This window comes from Pseudonaja textilis, chromosome 7, assembly GCF_049901715.1.
Source record: "Pseudonaja textilis isolate UNSWEBS1 chromosome 7, rPseTex1.2, whole genome shotgun sequence".
Classification (NCBI taxonomy): domain Eukaryota; kingdom Metazoa; phylum Chordata; class Lepidosauria; order Squamata; family Elapidae; genus Pseudonaja; species Pseudonaja textilis.
Genome location: NC_141996.1, coordinates 57,217,701 through 57,239,428, shown reverse-complemented (window position 1 = coordinate 57,239,428; position 21,728 = coordinate 57,217,701). Strand labels below are relative to the sequence as shown.

Sequence of the window (21,728 nt, the reverse complement as noted above, 5' to 3'; positions counted from 1 at the left end):
AAAGGGATTCTGTAAGGTACATAAGACTGTGTTTTTATATGTGTCTTTAGAATAAAATGCTTAAGATATAAATGAGTATTAATATGTATGATTAATTTTTTAATGGTATTGATAGTGGTCCTAGCTACATTATATACCTATAAATCTGTTCCTTCGTTGTTGTTTTTTTCTTATATAATACATTGTGTAATTTTAGAATGTACTAAACAGAATCCCAATACAAGTTATGTGTTATATTAAGTATTATTAAGCTAGGGGAAAGAGTTAAAGGCGTCATACTCCAATCAGTGTACAGGAGAAGTTTTGTTTAAAGAGAAAAGATGAATGGATAGCTAGAAATAGAACAGACAAAGAATGACAAGTATTATGATTTGAACTGAGATGAGATAAATAAAATAAAACTAAGAAAGTTAAAAGAGGGAAGAAGCTATATAGAAAATTGAAAATGGTAACAAGATATGGAATGGTATATAAAATGAATATGACTTTTGAAGTTGTGTCTGTACGAAGAGTTTTAACCCGGGATCAAGCAACTTTCAGAAAAGATGTTTTATGTTTTAATGTTTTATGTTTTGTTTGTTTGTGTGTTGTCCTTGAAAAGCAATAAAAAAAATTTTTTTTTTAGTAAGAAATATCATTTGAATAATAGAATGAAAGGGAGAAATAAAGAGAAGCTGGGATAAGATATGAAGTTGAACAAATAATGTAAATATATATATTAAATTGTGTCTGTATGTGATAATTTGGATTTATTTTGTTTTTAAATAAGATGTTCTATTGGTCTTTCTAGAAAAGATCTTTTATGTTATTATATTCTATGCTTTGTTTGTTTGTGTATTGTTTTGTAAAAACTAATAAAATTCGTTTTAAAAAAAAAACCTCCCCTGGGATTCCCTTCTTCTGGGCAAACTCCTACAAAGAGGGATCCAACCTAGCATTAAAAATCTAGAAATACCACTAAGGACTGAGGCTACAATACAGATATATCATCTAGGATAACTTCCAAACCCATCCAGTATTCGGAGTTATAATACCGCGATGTGTTTGGGGATATGCACATTTACCACTCTCATTAACTCACTCTTTATATCAAAATTTAACAGCTAGGAAATACGAATACCTGTCTCTGTTGTATAGTTTCTCCCCGTGCCATTGCAATTCTTGCTTTATAAGAATGCATAACCCTCCAGAATGTCTCCCTTGGTTTTGGGGGCCAGGGAAGCCCATCCCTGAAAGCCTGGCAATTGTACTGGTTTGTCCACTTCAGTTAACCAGGTTTCCTGAATAGCTATTACATCAAATCTGGAGAGAAAATTCATTAGTCCACCATCAACCATCCTTTTCCAACCAACCACATTCCAGGTCAGCACCTGTATGGCATTTCCAGGGGCAAGGTGATCTGGTGGTTGGTTGGTTGGTTGGCTAGCTGGTAAGAATGCTGGATGTCCACTTGAAGTTGCAGCTGGGTCGATATTAATTATGCTTCCCATATAAATACAGTTATTGTGAGGTTCAATATTTCTCCTCGTGAATTGCAGAACTTGTTGTTGTTCCTCTTTATCTTGATTGCCTGTGGGACTCTGCTTTTGCTCCAATAGACATTTCTTCAGTAGAAAGAGTATTTTAAAAAGAGTAAAACTAGTGAGTACAAAGGAGAGCAAAGCTCAAAGCCGCTGCTCACTGTCACCATCTTGGGCTGCCTTGGAGTAGTAAAAGTACTGCCTATATAAACTCCACAGAACAATTTAGCTCTTGCTGCTTACAGATGGTCCTCATGTTATGGCTACTCACTGTTACCATTTGAAGTTACATCAGGGAACTTACGGTGGGTCTGTAAACCTGTGGCAGTTGCCCCAATGAAACAAGTCAATTTTGCCATCTCTACAAATTCTACTATCTTCACCAACCATTCCTCCATTATATGTACTTCAGAGTCTTTCAAACATCACAAATTTTCAAAGAAACATCAGGGGAGATCTGTATTGTATTGCCAGATCTGTACTAGTTGCAAATTACCTGCTAGTATTGAACTTTAAAGATCTAAACAAAGAAGGATTTGATTTTCTGCAAAATCTCCTCTCCTGCTATGAATTTACACATTATTTAGGCTGATAGGAGAGGCTTTTTTAAAGAACTAGAAACCTGATTACTACATATAAATGAAAACCCCTTGCTTATGAAATGTGCCATCCATTATGGTTATATAACTTCAATACTATGAGAAAAATAATGCAAATGTTAATTCTGTTTTGAATTGCTTTATCCTTCTTTATTGTCAAATTAAAGTTAAGTGTGAAGAATACTTTTAATAACTACATGAAAAGTTTACAAGAGCTGAATGCCCTCATATATTTTAAGTGGATTTCCATATTGAGTATTTTGTTAAATGTATTCTTTAGAATCACACAGGGATTCCTACACAAAATAATTGGGTGTGGTATACAATAACGATGTTCATGTAGCAATTTAAAAATTGTTTATAATTAAAAAGCCTAACATGGCCATTGACTCTGGACAATTTGTACTACCTGTCTGAAAGCTTCCAGGTTGGAATCATCTTTCTTTCCTTCTACTACTTAAATAGTCCAGCAGTTTGGATGTGGTTTCATTAACATTTCTTTTTAATCTATATACATCTGTAGTAAACCAAATGATATACATCCTTAACCCAATACCATAAAGTATGGTATATCAGGCCTTGTTTAAAATTATTTTTACATTTTAAAATTAAGTTACTCTACCGTATTAAAGTGAGCATGTTCCTTTGGATATAACTTTTCATTATTGATTTTTAAACATTTGTATTTGCTCTTAGCTTTTTCATCTAAACCAACTGGTAACACTAGATATTTGTAACAGAAATATACTTACAATCTAGTTTCCAAGGTAGAATTCTATATATTTTGGAAAACAATATACATAATTGCATGAAATTGTTTTCTACTTCTAAGTAATAGAAAAATGCCTATGGAGATTCTCAGTCATCCAGATCATAATTGTCCCAAAAGTGCTTTTTCAAGAGGCAACTGGACCAGGGATGGGATTCGACCGGTGTAACTACCAGTTTGGTGATTTATGTTTTGAATGCTTACCTACCATCCATCCATCCACCCCATCCATCCATCCATATTGTTTTGCTTTTTATTTTTTTTCTCAAAATATTTTGTGTGTGTGTGTGTGTGTATGCATGCCTTTTTTCTGCTTGAACATTTAATATAATTTTGTCAGAGTATATTCATTAACTGGCAGAGACATGGTTAACAAAGTCAGCAAGTGAGTAAGCATGGCAACAGACCAGCCAATGGGAGCTGACAGCCTGGGTGTGGTTTGGCTCTGTGTGCTTTGCTGAGAATTGAAACAGAAACTTGCCTGCTTGCTTGCTGAAACTGATATCTGCTCCGAGCTGCTGCTACTTGTGTTTTTGCTTATGTTACATTGACAGGCATGATATTCCCCTCTGAAAAAAAAATCTGAAAAGTAGCCAGAGGTGCAGGGGTTGCCTAAGCACCTGCCACGGTCCGCGCAGCGCCCCGGTGGGAATTAAATTGGCAATGCCCCCTTGAAGCTTTAGCAGAGTAAAGTAATCAAAAGTGATTTTTCGAGGTGAGTCTGCATGATAGTTTTATTATTTGACAAAAAATAATAATAAAAAGCACCATGAGAATGCTCTAGGGCAAAGGATTTCACATTTAAAAAATAAAACAAATAAACAAAAACAACAAACAAACCCTGCTTAACAGACAGAAAAACAGCCACAATGCTTCACCTCTAATTGGACTTTCTCTTTGTTCCCTTTCCTTTGATCAGCATTGCTTCTCTATGCTTCTTTCTAGCTACCTCCCAACAATTCGGCCATGCATTTTATTTATTTATTTATTTTTCTTTCTTTCTTTTTTTGCATGCCTTGAGAAACACAACTTCCTTCTCCCACCCACCCAAAAGAAGAAGATGATGATGACAGCGGGAGGCAGGAGTCACTCTCTTCCTTGCAAGCCCCCCAGCGCCCGGGGCTGGAGAAAAAAGCAAGAGCCGTTCTTCTCTCTCTCTCTCTCTCACAGCGCTGCTTATTGAGTCGGAGGTGGGGGGGAGGTAGGAATTAGGGGGAGAGGGAACAGAGGGGGTGAGGAACAGGAGAGGAGATGCCTTGGAAACCATGCAAGAACTTTTCTGCTTCCGATTACCCCCATGCTTACAAGTTGCAAAGGAAACATGGAACTCAAAACAGCCCAGCTGTGCGGCTTGGCTTGGTTCGGGTCTCCCTCCCCACCACTTAAAAACACGGAGTTCTGGCGCTTCCCACGCTTGCAAGTGGAGAGAACCGGCTGGCTTTTTTCCACTGACCCGTGGCAACTTTGCAAAAAAAGCATAATAATAATAATAATAGTGATGATGATGATGATGTTCGGAAAAGAAAAAAATCGGATTTCCGATTTTAGTCGGAAGAATATCATGTATGATCATTGAAAGAACCTACAAATGGTATTGTAAACTTTACTCAGGGGTGGGATTCTTCCGCTTCTGTCCACCTCTGTAGAACTGGTAGTTCTGAAGAGCAGCAGGCATAGAACCAGTTCTATGTTTGCTGATGTTTTGGTCCACCTGTCCACCCAGGCTCTTACCTGTGCTTTATTTCCTGCTTTTTCAACTGCAGCTGCTTTGCGCGACACAGCTGCAGTTGAAAAAGCAGGAAAAAAGGGTTTTTCCAACCACTGCGCACATGCACGAAGCACTGCTCAGCTGTCCGGGCAGCTCTGCAGGTTGTAAATTATATGTGCGCGACGCAAAGCAACAGAACCAGTAGTTATACCAGTCGGATCCCATCCCTGACTTTACTCGTATTATTATGTTTATAAAGAAGCTAATGATCCTGCTGTATCAGTCATCTGTGTGCTTTCTCGACTTGAATTTATGCTGCAAACTCTAACAAATTTAAACAATGCAAGAGAGGTTAAAATCCGCCCCATTTCAAAGATTTTTAGATCACATCCTTTTCAACAAGTATTTCATTAATGACCATATTCCATTTATATTGTAGAAGTACAATGAAACTAATGTTTTATTTAAATATATTTCATTCAGATAAGAAGCAATTACTGATATTGGCTGAACTTAATTTATTTCAATTGAGAGCTGACTTTTGGCACAGAGAAAATAAATACATAATCCAATGACTTATTGTTCAGCATTGGGAATATACTGTGTATGTAAGACAGAAGTCTTATATTTAGAAATAGAAATTTAGCATTATGCACAATTAATCAATACAGACCAATCATGTATCAACATGGCTTCAATTTATTGATATACTGTATGTATGTCTGCAAATGTATCTTTTGTATGTTTTTGTGTTTCCCCTTTTCTTTTTCTTCATTTTTTATATTTGTTAATAACAATTGTTTAGGAAACAGATAAATTATTTTCAGTCTTAAAATAATTCAAATGACTTTTGACTGTCTTCACACTTGTGATTGTCACAGGGTCTCTGAGGTCACATGATCAAAATTTAGGCACTGCCATGTATTTATGACTGTTGCAGCATTCTGGGGTCATTTAAAAATATTTTTATTATGCATTTTCCTTTATAATACATCATATTTTCAATTTTACATAAATAATCCATCTCTTTCTGTCTCTTTCCTTCTCCTTCCCTCCCTTAATCTTAAAAAATACTCTTTTTATAAAAAATGAATTGTCCAAATCTAAAACCTGCTATGAATAGTATAGATTTTTTTTTACTCGATACTGATTATTCTTAAATATTTTATCATCTTCCTGATGCACTCAGATAAACTAAACTGTGATTAATGCACCTCCAAAATGCTTAATTCAAGGATTTTATTTACAACTTCAATTTACTGCCTAAGCTCTGAATGAAAGCTTTTGGAGTTAATATATATTTTAATAATTTTGGAAGATTCAATTGTTGGAATTAAGAATGATCCTTTTATATATCTTTTTGTATACAATACTGCCATTTTGGGGGGCTACAACACATATTGTCAAGGACATATACAATGACTCCAAAATGGCAGTTACTGTGTGTGATAGTATGATGTATTTTTGCAGCACTCCAACAGCATTCTTTAAAAATCTAAATAAATTGCACGTTCATTGCTTCTGTCATTATTGTGAGACCTGTGGTTGGGAAAGTTACCCAGGTACCTATTTAGTATAGTCTGCATTTGAGTAGGGATAGTAAAATAACTTTTTTTGAATAGATAAAGGTTAAGCTTTGTCCTGTTCAGTCATTTCAGACTTTAGGACAGTGTTGGCAAACCTTTTCAGCAATGGGAATGCTGGAAACTGGAAGAGCAGCTCCCCAACACACTTGATCTTCCGGTTTCTGGCATGCGTGCGTGGACCAGCTGGCCAGCGTGCATGTGCGCACAGTAGAGCTGTTCTGGATTCTGCCGCTCCCATGCATATGAAGACTAGCTGGCCAGCGCACATCTGTGCGCCAGAACCCAGAAGAGCAATGGGCGATGGCTGGCATGCCCGGAGAGATGGCTCTGCGTGCAACTTCCGGCACACATGCCATAGGTTCACCATCATAGGTCTAGGGGGTGGTGCTCATCTCCATTTCTTAGTCAAGTGAGCCAGCATTGTCTGAATACATTTCCTTGGTCATTTGACCAGCATGACTATATGCCAAGGCACACAGAACACTGTTACCTAATTAAAACCCTGTTGCATAATTATTTGTCACTATTTGCATCTACTATCCTTTTAAACACATATCAAGATATTCATCTTCATACCTTCAATTGTAAAATAAATTTAAAAAAATACCATGATTAGCTTTTTTACAAGATTAATCTATCCCTATCCATTAAAATGACTTTTTAACAGATAGACGTATTTGTGTAGGCACATTTGTATTTGAGGCCATATTGCACAATAACTTAAATGTACTTCTGGCAAGCCAACTTTGTTTCAAAATTATAGAATTCCAGTTTTTTTAAAAAAAGAAAAGTATATAAATGTATATATCTGTGCATTACAAATCTATACTGTATTTTATCAGAATCTATACAGAGGAACAGTTGATATCTTTGAGCATGCAATATTTTAAAGTATGGTGTCACTTACATAGTATTTCTCCCAGTGTGTTTGCTAAGTAGGAAAAACATCCTTTCTTAAAATGAATTTAAGCATAACAAATCTAACAAAATATATTTTATACATCTATAGGTTCTTAAACATAAACTACTGAAAAATAAACAACTGAAAACTTTTATATTGGTAATGAGGTAACAGAAATATTTGGTTTAATTGCCTTTTTGGAAAAGGTATTTCAAATAGTTTACCCAATGAAGTATTAATATTTAGATGTAATGAAATTATAGAACTTTAAGACATCATTTGAGTATTTTTAAAATATAATTGCATTTAAATTTGTTTAAATTTGAATGTCTTCAGTTTATTACGGCTGGTTTTGAAGTTGTACATAACTAGATTATGAACTGTTTCTAATATTTCATATTATGATGATTTCCTTAAAACTAATCTTTAGCTATTTGATTTTGCTATGCTCCACCGAATAGGATTAATTAATCAAAATAGGAAAAGTTAAGATACAGGTAGTCCTCAACTTATGACCAGGTGTTTATTGACCATTCAAAATTATGACCTGCTTTCAAAGTTATGATGGCTACACCCCCCCACAATGGTCACAGGATCGCATTTTGGATGCTTGATAATTTATTGGAATGACTTACAACTGCAAATCTGGAGTCAATTATGTTCATAAGTCAAAGACTATCTGTAAATTCTTACTTCCTACAATAAAATAAATAGCCACACATTCATTGAATATACAATAATATGGAATACCCCAAAATTGTAAATATTTTCAAAAGTTTAAATGTGACAAAAAATAGCACTAATAACTCAGGCCAACTTTCCTAATCTACCTTCAGATGTTTTGGCTACATCTTCCATAAACTTCTGGTTAAGAATAATGGCAGTTATAGTTCTAACATATTTGTTGGACACACAATTAAGGAATGTTACTGATGGATTATATCAGTGGTGGTATTCAGCCAGTTCGCACTGATTCCGGTGAACTGGCAGCAAGGATTTGGCATGGGTCACTAAACCAGTAGTAAGTTCTGGCTGACCACGGCCCCAACCCGATCACCCAATCGCCACTGGCTCGCTTGCCCCGCCCACCCAATGCTCGCTCACCCTGCCCGTCTGGCGCTCACCCCCTAAGGTATTTCTTCCCCCCTCCCAACAATCAGCTGTTCATACGATCAGCTGTGCCAGGATTTCTCTTCCTGAGCCCCAGGGAAGCCTTCTGGGAGCAAAAACGCCTCCCTAGAGGCTCCTCTGAGGCCAGGAAGCCTCCAAAATGGAGTGAGGGGGGTGCTGTGTCCCCCTCCTATGGTCCTTTTTTTTCTTCCTGAGCCCCAGGGGAGCCTTCTGGGAACAAAAACGCCCCCCCCCCCGAGGCTCTTCTGAGGCCAGGAAGGCCCAAAACAAAGCGAGGGGGGATGCTGTGTACCCCTCCTATGGTCCTTTTCTTTTTCCTGAGTCCAGGGGAGCCTTCTGGGAGCAAAAACGACCCACTCCAGGAGGCTTGCCTGAGGCCCAGAAGGCCCAGAAAACAGGTGGGGGAGGGTAGCTGCAAAAAGAAAGAAAGCCACGCCTACCCAATCACTTGGCCATGCCAACCAAGTTACTCCCACAGAACTGGTAGTAAAATTTTTTTGAATCCCACCACTGGATTATATGCATTTTTAACTAATGTATCCTTGGATGAAATATTATATACTATGTCAGCAAGATCAACTTTTACTGTATTTCTCATAACTATCTTTTCCACCTTCTTGCTTTTCTTATTAGGTTCTTCCTGCAACCTAAGAAAATTTTGCCTAGTGGATTCATCTAATTCAATTTTTCCAAAACTGGGTCCTTCCAGGTGTCCTGTGCACATTTTTCATCAGTCCCACAGAGCAGCAGTCCCCAACATTTCTGGCTTTACTGACTGGTGGTGGAGTTCCATGCATGCAGTATGCAAAAGTGCACAGTTCCATTTGTGCAAGCAGTGGGCATGCATGCTACTTGTGCAAGTGGAATGGCTTGCCTGCCATTTCTGCAGCCCTGTTTCGCAACCTGAGGGTTGGGGACCCCTGCCATACAGCATATGAATTTTGTTAGTCAAATGAGATGATGGGAGCTGTACTCCAATATTTTAGGAGAGGGTAATCTACACAAAGAAAATATTTGTAGAACTAAGATTTGTTCATACAAGTAAGACTGAACAAATCATTTTTGATGGATTATAATATCTGCTTTAGCCTGCAGACACAATACACTTTACATTTATATCCACTTTTACTGTTATTATACATGCAAACAGATATGTTTCTTCCAAGCCACTTGGCAGTAGACATTGAAACTTGTCTTGTGTACAGCCCTGTACTCCTTTTTTTAATATCACTGTTTGTATATGTGCACTTGTAGGTGTACATATGCACACTGTGTACCATAAGTCAGGGTCCATAAATTAATCACAGTATTTTTTGTATTAATTTTTTCCAGAAAAATATTGTACTTAGGAATATCCAAAGATCATCAAGTAAGCAAGGAAGTATTCAGAAGAAAGTGGCAACCAATTGGAACATTTAATATAATTTATATAATAAATTATGGGGATCTGATGTGTGTTCTTTTTATGATGGAATCTGTATCCTAAAAATAAATCCCACTTAAATGCACCTCTTTCTGAGGACAAACCTTTATTCCTTAACATTTTCAGTATTCAAGCAAATTATTTAATTAAAATGAATATATATGAATGTCTTTAAACAAATTTGCTACTTTAAATAGGTTATGACTAAAATGTAATATCACATTTCCAAGAAAATTATTTGCATTTTCCATTTTTCTTTTGCTATTTCATGGAGAATCTGGTTTGTTGGTCAAAATAATTTTAGTTAGCACTTGTTAGCATTTTGCAATAATTGATCACATTAAATATTCAGCTTTTTCACTGGATGCATTCATTATTTTGATTTGTTTCATTGTTCCCCAATGTAACCTCTGGTTCTTTAATCAATCTGAATCAATATTATTATTAATCAATAATATTAAATTTTATTTTTTAATATTAAAAACACTGTCATATCATTGCATCTTTTCAGCAAATCCTTTTATGAAACAATCAGAATTAATTTTCCAGATTTTTTTAAAAAAATATTTCAATTATCTTGCCCAGATGTATTATTATTTCAGCTTGTTTTTAATTATTCCATGACCTAATTATCATGAATAGTTTTGCTTTATTTTAGACATTTATGTAATATTTAATGAATTGATGTAATGAATATGAAATAGTAACAACACAGTAGGTGGATAGAACTACTCCTTTGTTCCGTTATCTTTGTTGTAAAATTGGTGTGTGTGATCTAACAGCACAGGCAGAAACAATTTCCCAGAAAGCAATAACATTCAGCCATGAGCAGGCAGTTAATTTTAAGACTGAGAAGAAAGCAAGTAATTCATTACCTCACATGAAGAAGATTGAGTGCGATAACTTGGCACAATCTTGAAGGTGATGCTGCCTCTCATTTCTCTCTGGAGAAAGTAAAAGTATAAAAAAGTATAAAAAATAAACGGTGCACCCAAAACCATCTAATATTTTAATAAAATAATAACGCCTATGGTTTTTATTTCTAAAATTAGTCACCAAATTTCAAAAGGGACCCAAATATACTAAAAAAAAAATTCTCTTTGCACAAAGCTGAAGTGTTTATAAGTATTTATAATAAGGTTAGTATTTTAGAGCATATCATATTTGGTAGTAGCAAGCTGTTTTTTTTTTTTTTTTGCAGTTTTATCATGTTCCCTCTAATTTGTACATACTTCAGCAACAAAGACATTGAGCCATTTTTAAATGTAGTTGTTAACTACACGACACTTATTAAACATACTATACATAAGTTACTGGTAAAGTACAAGCTTGCCAATAAAATGGCATAAACTAAAATGTCCAACAAATTACCTTTTTAAAACAGAAACAAAACTACTGAAGACGATTTTTTTAAAATTCACATAACAATTAAAACAAAATTTACTGAAAGCAATCAACTATTCCTTTTGTGAAAAAAGTCAAATCAACCTGGATTCCAAGAATGGGATTATTTTATGGACAAATACATGCATGTAGGAAAAAGATAACAGGGAAAATTAAATCAGACAAAAATGAAAGTTGCTTAAAAGAATAGAATTCTTTATTGGCCAAGTGTAATTGGACACACAAGGAATTTGTCTTGGTGCAAATGCTTTCAGTGTACATAAAAGAAAAGATACATTCATCAAGAATCATCAGGTACAACACTTAATAATAGCCATAGGGTACAATAAGCAATCAAATTATACTAGGAAACAGTCAATATAAATCGTAAGGATACAAGCGACAAAGTTACGGTCATACAGTCACAAGTGGGAGGGGATGGGCGATAAGAAGTGATGAGAAGATTAATAGTAATAGTAGTGCAGACTTTGTAAATAGTTGGACAATGTTGAGGGAATTATTTTGTCTAGCAGAGTGATGGTATACGGGGAAAAACTGTCCTGGTGTCTAGTTGTTCTGGTATGCAGTGCTCTAGAGCATCGTTTTGAGGGAAGGAGTTGAACCAGTTTATGTCCGGGATGTGAGGGGTCTATAAATATTTTCACAGCCCTCTTTTTGATTCGTGCAGTATACAGGCCCTCGATTGAAGGCAGGTTGGTAGCTAATTGCTTTTTCTGCAGTCCTAATTACTCTCTGGAGTCTGTGTCTGTCTTGTTGGGTTGCAGAACCAAAACAGACAGTTATAGAGGTGCAGATGATAGACTCAATAATTCCTCTGTAGAACTGTATCAGTAGCTCCTTGGGCAGCTTGAGCTTTGTGAGTTGGCGCAGAAAGAACATTCTTTGTTGTGCTTTTTTGATTATGTTTTTGATGTTAGGTGTCCATTTCAGGTCTTGTGATATGATAGAACCTAAAAATCTGAAGGTCTCTACTGTTGATACTGTGTTGTCTAGTATTGTAAGAGGTGGTGGTATGGGAAGGTTTCTCCTAAAGTCTACCACCATTTCCATGTTTTTGAATGTGTTCAGTTCCAGATTGTTTTGGTTACACCACGAGGCAAGTTGTACAACCTCCTGCCTGGATGCGGATTCGTCATTGTCTCGAATGAGACCAATCACTGTTGTATCATCTGCAAACTTTAGTATTTTAATAGATGGATTGTTTGAGATGCAGTCATTGGTGCGAGAAGTGAGAGTGGAGAAAGCACACAGCCTTCAGAATGTTCTGAAAATACTCTTCTTCTTGTCCTTAGTATTACAATGTGAAGATGTTCTAGAATATTATAAATGAAAATAGAACTCCTGTTTTCAACAAAATGTGAAGACTAATCTATGTAAAAAATAAACCCAATAAATATTAACCCAGATTCTACAATTGTTGAAATTGTAATTTAATTAAATAGTAAAGTGTTATTACTAAATATCTGTCAAACTTTATTCCTTAGTTAATGAACACTGACTGACTGTACTGACACAGCCAATTATTATTTTATTCCCCTTTTCAAAACATTATTTGGAGTTCATGCCAATTTAAAACAAGACAGAGGACCTGGTTCCTGGTTTATTAAAAAAAAGATATACAAAGGAAGAAAAGTTAGACGAAAGAGAGAAAAGAAGCATTACTTTTCCAGAATATTTCTTTCCATAGGCTTACATTTAGTTAAATTTGGACTAATGTTCTGTTGGTATTGCTTTTGTGACTTTTTGGCTGCTGATGGAATAAGAATGCTAAACATTAACTCCTTTGGGGAAAAATCTGGGCATATTGTTCATAGCCAAACACAGTAATGGGTTCAAAGGAAATATTAAGACTGTTTTTACCAAAACTGTTTTTACCTGGAAAGGTTAATGTTGATCCTGCTGGTGAGAACATGGGGCTACCCTTGAAAAGTATCCAGAAGCTTTAGCTGGTATAGAACGCAGGAATGCAGGCAGTTATGTGTACTTGAGCAGTACCTTATACCTCTGCTTTGTGAGCTGTACTGGTTGTCACTCTCCCCAGTTATTTTAGCCTACCCATTAACTCAGGAAGAGAAGTCATGCTGTGGGTACCAAAAGCTACAGATCAGGTAGGTCTCAAGAGACAAGATTTCTTTGCCATGATGATCACTTTATGGAACATTTCCTCCCTGACCAGTGGTGGGATTCAGCCAGTTCACAAGACTTTGGGAGAACCGGTTGTTAACTTTCTGAGCAGTTTGGTTAACTGGTTGTTGGAAGAAATCATTAGGGCAGAGAACCGGTTGTTAAATTATTTGAATCTCATCACTGCCCCCACTCCCAAATTGATTAGCTTCACCCAATTAACGTTATGGAAGGCTCTCAAGACCAGGCTATGACATCAGGTCTGGCATTTCCAGAGAACCAGAGATATGCTCAGATAGCTCTATTGATGAGGTGCCACGTTTATCTTCTCTTTGTCTAGGAGTTTATATATTTGCTTTTATGTTATTTATTTCTTAATGTAGGTTTTTACATTTTTAAATATATGTCATTTTTATATTTGTGGTTTTTATCCAATTGTGTGATTTTGGTTAGAACAGTAGTAATACAAATTTGATAAATAAATCAGCCAAAATGGGACTATGGGACAAAACTATGAACTAGTGACAGGTTACTGTTAATGAGTCATATATCTCCAGAATCCCGGTTTATCTTTTAATATACCTAATACTGCCATTATCAAGTTAATGTTGCTGATATTATTTTTCTTTTTTTTTAATATAAATTTTATTGAATTTACAATTAAAAAATAACATAACAACATTACATATGCAACAGAGAGAGAAAAAGAAGAAAGAAAGAAGGGAAAGAGAGAGGAAAAAAAAAAAAACGCTCGGTCTTGCGACCGAAAAAGGAGAAAAAGAAGTATAAAAGAAAGAAAAAAAACAAAGAGACAGAAGAAAAAAGAAAATACGTTAAAACCAGACAGATATTCTTTTTGACAGTCTGCAAGATCCAATTCTCCTACCTTACTTTAAATATACACATCTTATCACTATTTATGCTTAAATTACCCATTATTCATTGAACAGTTTATCTCTGATATAACCAATTATACCACACATTCCAATTATTATCTGATATTATTTTTCAGAGGCATAAAATGAAGTATTTTTAAAAAGTTGTATCATAGGAGTTCTTATTTTTTAACTCAAACATGAGTATGATACAAACCATCTTCATACATGATCCATCTTATTCTATTTGAAGAGTTAAATAAAACAGAAAAGAAGAGGACCGAAGCTATAGAATGTCTTATTATTTGAGAAAGGTTTGCAAAAAAAAAAAAAAAAGCAATCTGAAAAAACCAAGATCTAAGCATTGTTATCAATGCTAGAGGGTATACATAGCTGTATGTTGAGTAATATTTTGAATTGTAGTATTTCAGAGGTTAAATAATCTTTAATTCATATGAAAAGTAAAATGAATCAGATAAAAACTTTTTACATACTTACAAGCATTTTCTGAAGTTGTTCCACTGTTTGATTTGCCACACTAATTCCATTTATTTCTCGAATTTCATCTCCTACATGAAGTGTACCTACAGAAGCAAGAACACAAAACGGCACAATTACAAACTATTCTATTATTATACCACATACCACTATATGCATAATTAAATATTGTAAACAATTAGAATTTCCTCAAACTATGTGGATACGAAATCTTGCAAACTTAAAAAAATTACTAGAAGTATAGCTACATAATCATGAACATGTTCTGCTACATTCAATAGGAATACTCCTACGTAATTTTGAATAAAATTGTAGCTCTAATAAAAGGAATCCACAGCAAATAGAGATGAGAACAGGTCTCTATTAATAAATCTCTTATTTATTTATAAGTTTATCATCTTTTATAGACAAATACTATTTTCCAAAATGGCCCACATCTATAATATTACAAAGACACTTTCAGCCATTGTATGTATGTGCATGTATTTGTATAATATTGTCAGCCTTCAAGATCTTCTTCCTTTGCTTTGCTTCTTTCTGGCTGTCATGAGTAACTGGGGGTGGAAGGGGGAAAAGTATGGGAAGAGAGCTGGAGGTGTTACTAACTAATATTGTATAAACTGAGGAGGGTTTCTATTTCTTGCTTAGCTTTCTCTTCTCTGCGCAACTGCAAACCTTTATCTGAGTAAGCCAAGGTCAACTAATCATCACCACCTGAAGATGTCCACATGATGAGGTTCACAACTTTTAATTGGAAGAACCGTTTGAACTATTGGGGGTGGGAACATTTCAATCCCTTGATATATGTGATGTACGTGCCTATTCCTCAGATTCAGAATTCTCTTGTTGCTACTACTTGACTTCCAGTAAAAAATATCTTTTCTCTAATTACAAGAGTCTAAGTATTTCTTTCTTGGATTTTGAACGGAGCACCAGCTGACAAATATCTTGATACTATCAGAAAAAAGTGGTAACATTTAAGACGCTTTTATTTCTTGTAAACTTTGACCAACAGCTTTTGTTAGTAATTACTGATATTAAGCAGGTATTAGGAAAAAGGCAAGACTTCCGGTTGATGTCACGACAGGACCAGAAACAACGAAAGGAGGTCTGCATTCCTGCACTGGCTTCTCGCCATTTGTGGGCTCTGAACGGAGCTAATAGCTACCTTGTAGGGGTGGAGAAGCAAAGGAGAAGTGCCTGGTGAGGTTCTGGGGGAGAACGCAACTCCCCCGTGGAAACCCAGAGCTTGCTCTCTATGCCACAATGGAGAGAAGAGCGATTAAGATGGCTGCTACAGAGTTGGGACAGCCAAGGAAAATCTAAGCACAGTGCTGGAGTGGAGACAGGGAATGGTGTTCGGAGAAGAGTGGGAAGAATTCATTTTATTTTTGCCTATCCCTAAAAGACTATAACAGAGAAGATTAAAGAACTGAGTTAGCAGCAATTTGGAAGAGGGAAGAAGAAATGGGAAATGGAAAGAGCTTAAACTTTTAAAATCTTAAAAGCAATAAATTTGGAAGAACACTAATTCGGAATTGGCTATCAGACAGGATTTGGCATTGGAAGGCATTTACTTTGAATGCAGAAAATAATTGTTTTAAAAGAGAAGTATTTGATTTTCTAAAATGAAATTTGTGAAGCTAATTTAAAGAAACGGAAAAAGAGTGGTAGTGAAACTGGATTAGCGCCACTTGCTGATGAAAGAAAAATCCTGCACATCCCCTCAAACTAATGATTTAATCAAAAGAAATTAAAAAGGATAAAACAAAGGCACTACAGTAAGACCCCAGAAAGCTGAAATATATTATAATTAAAGAGCAAGGAATGTAAGAAGATATTACCCTTGGAATTATTGGTGATTTTGATTGATTACTTGGAAAGAAAGATTTGAGAATATTGATATTAAAAAAGAGACACTTGTTCAAATAAAATAAAATTTACTGGATACCGGCCAATTGAAATAATAAGCAATATAAAGATGAATGACTTATGTAAAGAGATAAAGATCGACCTTCAAGCCATGAATGAGACGTGGGACAAAATGTTGGATTTATGTAAAAAATACAGAAAAAAATTGGAAATGGCGAGTGATGATAGTAGAAGAAGAAGAAGAAGAAAGAACAAAGAAGAGGAATGAGCCAGAAGAAAGAGAAACCAGTGAAATGGAACAAAAAGAACAACCAATAATGTAAAAGAAGAAAAAAGAAATTGAATTTGAGATGTTTATGATAGATGTAATAAATAAGGGAGGGAATACTGAGATTGGATGCTTATAAATGAAATGGCTAGGAAATTACAGAAAGGAGATCAGAAGTGGGTGGAGATAAACTTTGAGAAATGGGAGAAAAAGTATCAGAAACTGATTAAGAATAGAGGAAGGATTAATGGGAAAAGCCAAAAGATGATAGAAAATGGTAAGCAAGCAAAGAAACGACAAATTAATATAAAAGAGAGACTTAGAGACAATGGTTAGAAATGGAAAAGAAGGGGACTCCACATGAAGAGGTATTTTACCGATAAAAATATATATATAAAATAGATTTTGAGGAGTTTGGACTAAGAACTAGGATAAAAATAATTAAAATTGAACAGACATGAAAATAACAATTTATAATAGATTAACCAAGGAAGACAGATAAAAGTGATTAATATTTAAGATATGAAAAGGAATACTATGTGGAGTCTGACAGAGAGTACAATAATCATATAGTAGGTTAATATTTTAATGAATTAGATATTTTGTTATTTACATATATAGGGTAGCGAGGTTATAATGTTATAATGTTGATACTATTGGCTACAAGAAAATATATTTGTGTAGAAATGAGATGTTAGAGAGAAGGGAATACACAGAAAATAAAATATATTCAATAGTGGCAAATGTAATGTTGGATGCGGGGGGACATAAATAGAGGATAATATAAATTAAGATGAAATCTTGAATGGTCAATGAATGGTATGAATAGATTAAAGTGTAAACATGAAGAGCATAAAAATACATGATTAAGGAAGTTAGAGATTGATTAGAATGCTTTTAATGAATTAAATATTCTGTTATCCACTTATACAAGGTAATGAGGATATATTGCTATATTGTTGGCTAAAGAAATTAAGATGGAAAATATATTTGTTCAAAAATGAGAAGGTAGAGAGAAGGAGATACAAAGAAAATAAAATATATGTAATAATATTGGAAAGGAGATTTAATAGGGAATGATACAAATCAAGATGAAACTTTGAATAATTAATGAAATGATATGAATAGATTAAACTATAACATATTGAATATAAGTATATAATCAAGGAAGATAGAGATTGATTGACTGATATAAAATAATTTATGAGAATATAAAGAAGAAAATTTGATAATGATGTGATGTTAGAAAGCTGTGTCAGTGACTATGGATATGACTGATTTAAAATGTAAAACACCAGGAACCACACTGTTCTCACAAAGATGTATTTAAATAATTAAAACATAAAAAACTTTTTTTTAAAAAGGAAAAAAGGCAAATAAGATGTTATCTAGGCAATAAGTTGTAAAGAATTGGTGACTCATGAACAAGGTATACTGAGAATAAAGCAAGAAAGAAAATACAGACTCTTACAGACATTGTTAACAAATGAAGGGACAGGAAGAAAGATGGGTGGTTTCTTTTCAAAGGAATATTAACTCAGGAATTAACTCATAGTATGACAATATTTTAAGATTTGATTAAGATACATTTATTTCCTCTTTTTAAGAGTAAGAACTGAAAATGTATGGTTAGAAAGGAAGTAAAGCACTAAAAATATAATTAGATATAATTAGGAATACTATATGAAGGAATACTATATGAAATCAATTGTAGCAATTGGAAAACATGGATATTTCTGAAATAAAGAAACTTCAGTATCTTAGGAAAAAATGTGATTATTACTTCAAAATTTAAAAGGTTAAAGAGATAATATCAAGATTATATAGTGGTTGTATCTATTCTGGGAGATGAGTCAACTTTATATAAGCCCTGTGATTTTGAGATTTTTCTGGATCTTGTAAATGAAACAATATATGCTTATGAAGGAATATATTAAAAATAGGACATTATTTGTCAATGAAACTTTTTGGAAAATGAAACAATATTATGATACATGTTACCACGACATAAAAATCTGCTTGGATTATAGAACTGCAAGGCTTTTGACAACTTCTTTATTGGAAATAATGCTCTTTCTTACTGGTGCAGTAGTTCACTTGTTATCTTTTGATAACGAAATATTTTAACCATTATATTTGTAAATTCTTGATTAAAATGTTCATTATATGGGATCATTTCCAGTTCAATGTGAAATAACATAGCTTATAGTATAAAGTAAATAAATGTGTTGTTTTTAATTATGACTCTGAAAACCTTTATAGAATAGAATAGAAAGTGAGAGATTATGGCATAAAGTGGCCATGGTGGTCCCAGTGGTTATCAGCACACTGGCTACCATAAAAAAATTGGTATCCACTTAGTATTTAGAAAATCTATGCATTGACAAAATGTCCCTCTATCAATCACAACAGTTGAAATGCTTGGATCGGCACATATATTATGCTAATACATTATGACATCGTAGGTTCGTTGGAAGAATCTGATGTATTTGAAGGCCAACACCAGCTAAAGAAGTGGCATCTGTGATTTCACATTGTTTTCTGTATATAATAATAATAAATTGTATTTGTCAATGTTAATGCTGCAAATAATTATTATACAGATAGCCACTGAACTTTTTCAATTGTGTAAGCATCAGAAAGCTTGATTGCTTCCGGTAAAATAGGTTCTTCAAAAGCATATCTAAATTAGTTAAGGATATTTCAAATGTATAAAATTGATGTTCAAAATTTCTTATGCTCCTTCTTTTCTGCAAACTTGGTAATCATAAAATAATTACCTAAAGAGTGGATTTTAACAAATACACACTAATAGTGGATAGCATCATTTCCTCTCTAGTATTATATCTTTTTAAAGTTGCTCCATCAAATACTGGAGCAGAATTATTTCAAGTTGCCCAGAATATAGGTTCAGAAGCAAATGAATTTAAATTACAAGGAAGTAGATTTTAATTGAACATTCAAAATTAATGCTTAATGAAAAAGTTGTTCAACTATGGAAGAAACCTCAATTAAGATACATAGCATAAATGATCCCAACAAACCAAACAGATTTTTAAAGGCAAAATATTGTCACATAATATTTTATTTATTTATTTTAATAGGTCTACTCAATGTTCATATTTTCATTCAGTCTTGGTGACTATTATGGAGTTAAGAAAATACTGGCTTTGAGGATACAAGGTTCCTATGTCTACTATCATAATAAACCCATACATTTCTTGGAAAATTAATTATTTGCACCCTTCATGCCAGGTAACTAGTGATCTATATACTTTAGTTAATATTGAGAATCTGTTCCTCTTAGCAAAACATTGTTTGATTTTCTTTGCTTGTTGAACTATTGATACGTAACTTGAGTAATAACAAGACTTGGTGATGCAAAATATTGTATTATAGGCAATATATGATTTTTGACACTAAGTATTCAAATGTCATTTAGAATCCATTTCTGAAAATTAGGATAGTATCATATAAAACTTGTGTTATTCATTAACTTTTATATTTATATTACCTTGTCTGTGAATCATTCCTCCATGCATAATTCTTGCTACAATGCAATGATTCAATTCATTCATTTTTAAAGTGATTCCCTAATAAAAAAAATATAATCACAATAAGATTTTTCAGGCATTGATCCAGTTTAAGCATTTTAACATTTGACCATGGTATCGAAGTACTCAGAGCTGTCTCAATTTACCACCACAATATCTATTAGCATTTTGTTTTAATTCTGCCCAAACAATAAGTGGCCTATGAATTAGAACATACATCTTCTTTTGAAGAATGTTCAGGAGAAATATTTCCATTCTGTTGATGGAGAAAACACTGTTTAGGAGAAGGCTCTATCTGGATACAATACACAGGAGAGTGAGAAAAAAAGTCTTCAAATTTCAAAATTAAGACATTCATACGGTTTGTATATTATTTCAACTTAACTGAATCAACCTTTTTCTGATATAATCAATATTTATTTATATTAAAAGCCTTTTTGGTACAGACTTTTCTCTAGATTTTTAAATGTAATGTTCCTTTCATTTGCCCAAGATAAATTGATACTATTACAAAAGATAAATTGTAAATTTGATATATGATTGGATATATCTTACTCATGCTTATAAAATTAAACAACAACATTTATCTATTTACCATTGGTTCATCTGTATTTTTTTGGAACTGAACCAATCGCACTCTTGTGACATTCTCCATGTCCATGTCTCCATTTATGCTTTCTGGAGAATCTCCATTTAAATATGGAGATGTGGGAGGTGGAGTAACTCTTAATGCTTCATCACTGTAAACTTCATGTGCCACTACATCGTGAGTTTGAAGTAAGGCCTACACAAAGATATAATTTTCATATTTTGTTATCTTTTGTGTTTTTTTTAATGCAAAGAAGCTTAAATTAATTATAAATAGTTGAAAAACTTCAAGCTATTCAACCATAGTTCAACCCAAACAGCATATGCTATGTGACTTTCAGTTTTCCTAATAGTAATAACAACACACTAATATATCAATTATATATATGGCAGGCATTTCCATATACTAATAACGCAATCCTAGTCTACTAAAGAAAAGATACCCCCAAAAGCACAGTATCTTTGAACAAAAAATTGCTGATTCTGGACTTCGGCTGACGTCGCGGTCATATTGGACATCAGGAGTGGGCCTCTGTGCTCCCACACCGAGTTCTTCCTGTTGGTGGACTCCGAAAGGAGCTAAAGCCACCCTGTAGGGGTGGTGAAGAAAAGAGAGGTGCCCTGCAGGTCATGGAGAGCCGCAACTCTCCTGCTGGACCCAGGGCTTCTTCCCTCTCATCCACGACGAGAAGAGGCAGCCATCATGGCTGCCACGAAGCTGGGACAGCTGAGGCAACAAAAAATGTGCAGGAGCAGCGTAGATGAACAGTGATCGGAGCTGGGTGAGAAGATTCCCTTTTATTTAGACTATAACTTTAAAGAAAAAAGAAAGAGGAAAGTCCAGGAAAAGAGACTCTTAGAACTATTTCTCAAGGTGGCAAACAACCATCGAGAGAAAAATCCTAGAC

The 21,728-nt window shown here is 34.3% G+C and overlaps 1 protein-coding gene across 28 annotated transcripts in view; it reads right to left on the bottom strand.

The window, feature by feature from the left end:
* CASK (calcium/calmodulin dependent serine protein kinase) overlaps positions 1-21,728 on the bottom strand; it is a 263,121-nt gene that overhangs the window by 52,113 nt on the left and 189,280 nt on the right. For 20 of the 28 annotated variants that reach the window (XM_087937715.1, XM_087937720.1, XM_087937723.1 and 17 more), the window contains 4 exons: positions 20,828-21,016; positions 20,193-20,271; positions 14,539-14,624; positions 10,513-10,581 (listed from right to left, as the gene is read on the bottom strand). In XM_087937715.1, the coding sequence (XP_087793841.1) occupies positions 10,513-10,581; positions 14,539-14,624; positions 20,193-20,271; positions 20,828-21,016 (423 nt within the window). Of the gene's footprint in view, positions 1-7,089; positions 7,114-10,512; positions 10,582-14,538; positions 14,625-20,192; positions 20,272-20,827; positions 21,017-21,728 lie in introns of all 28 variants that reach the window. The other 8 variants (XM_087937711.1, XM_087937716.1, XM_087937713.1 and 5 more) reach the window with 1 other exon arrangement.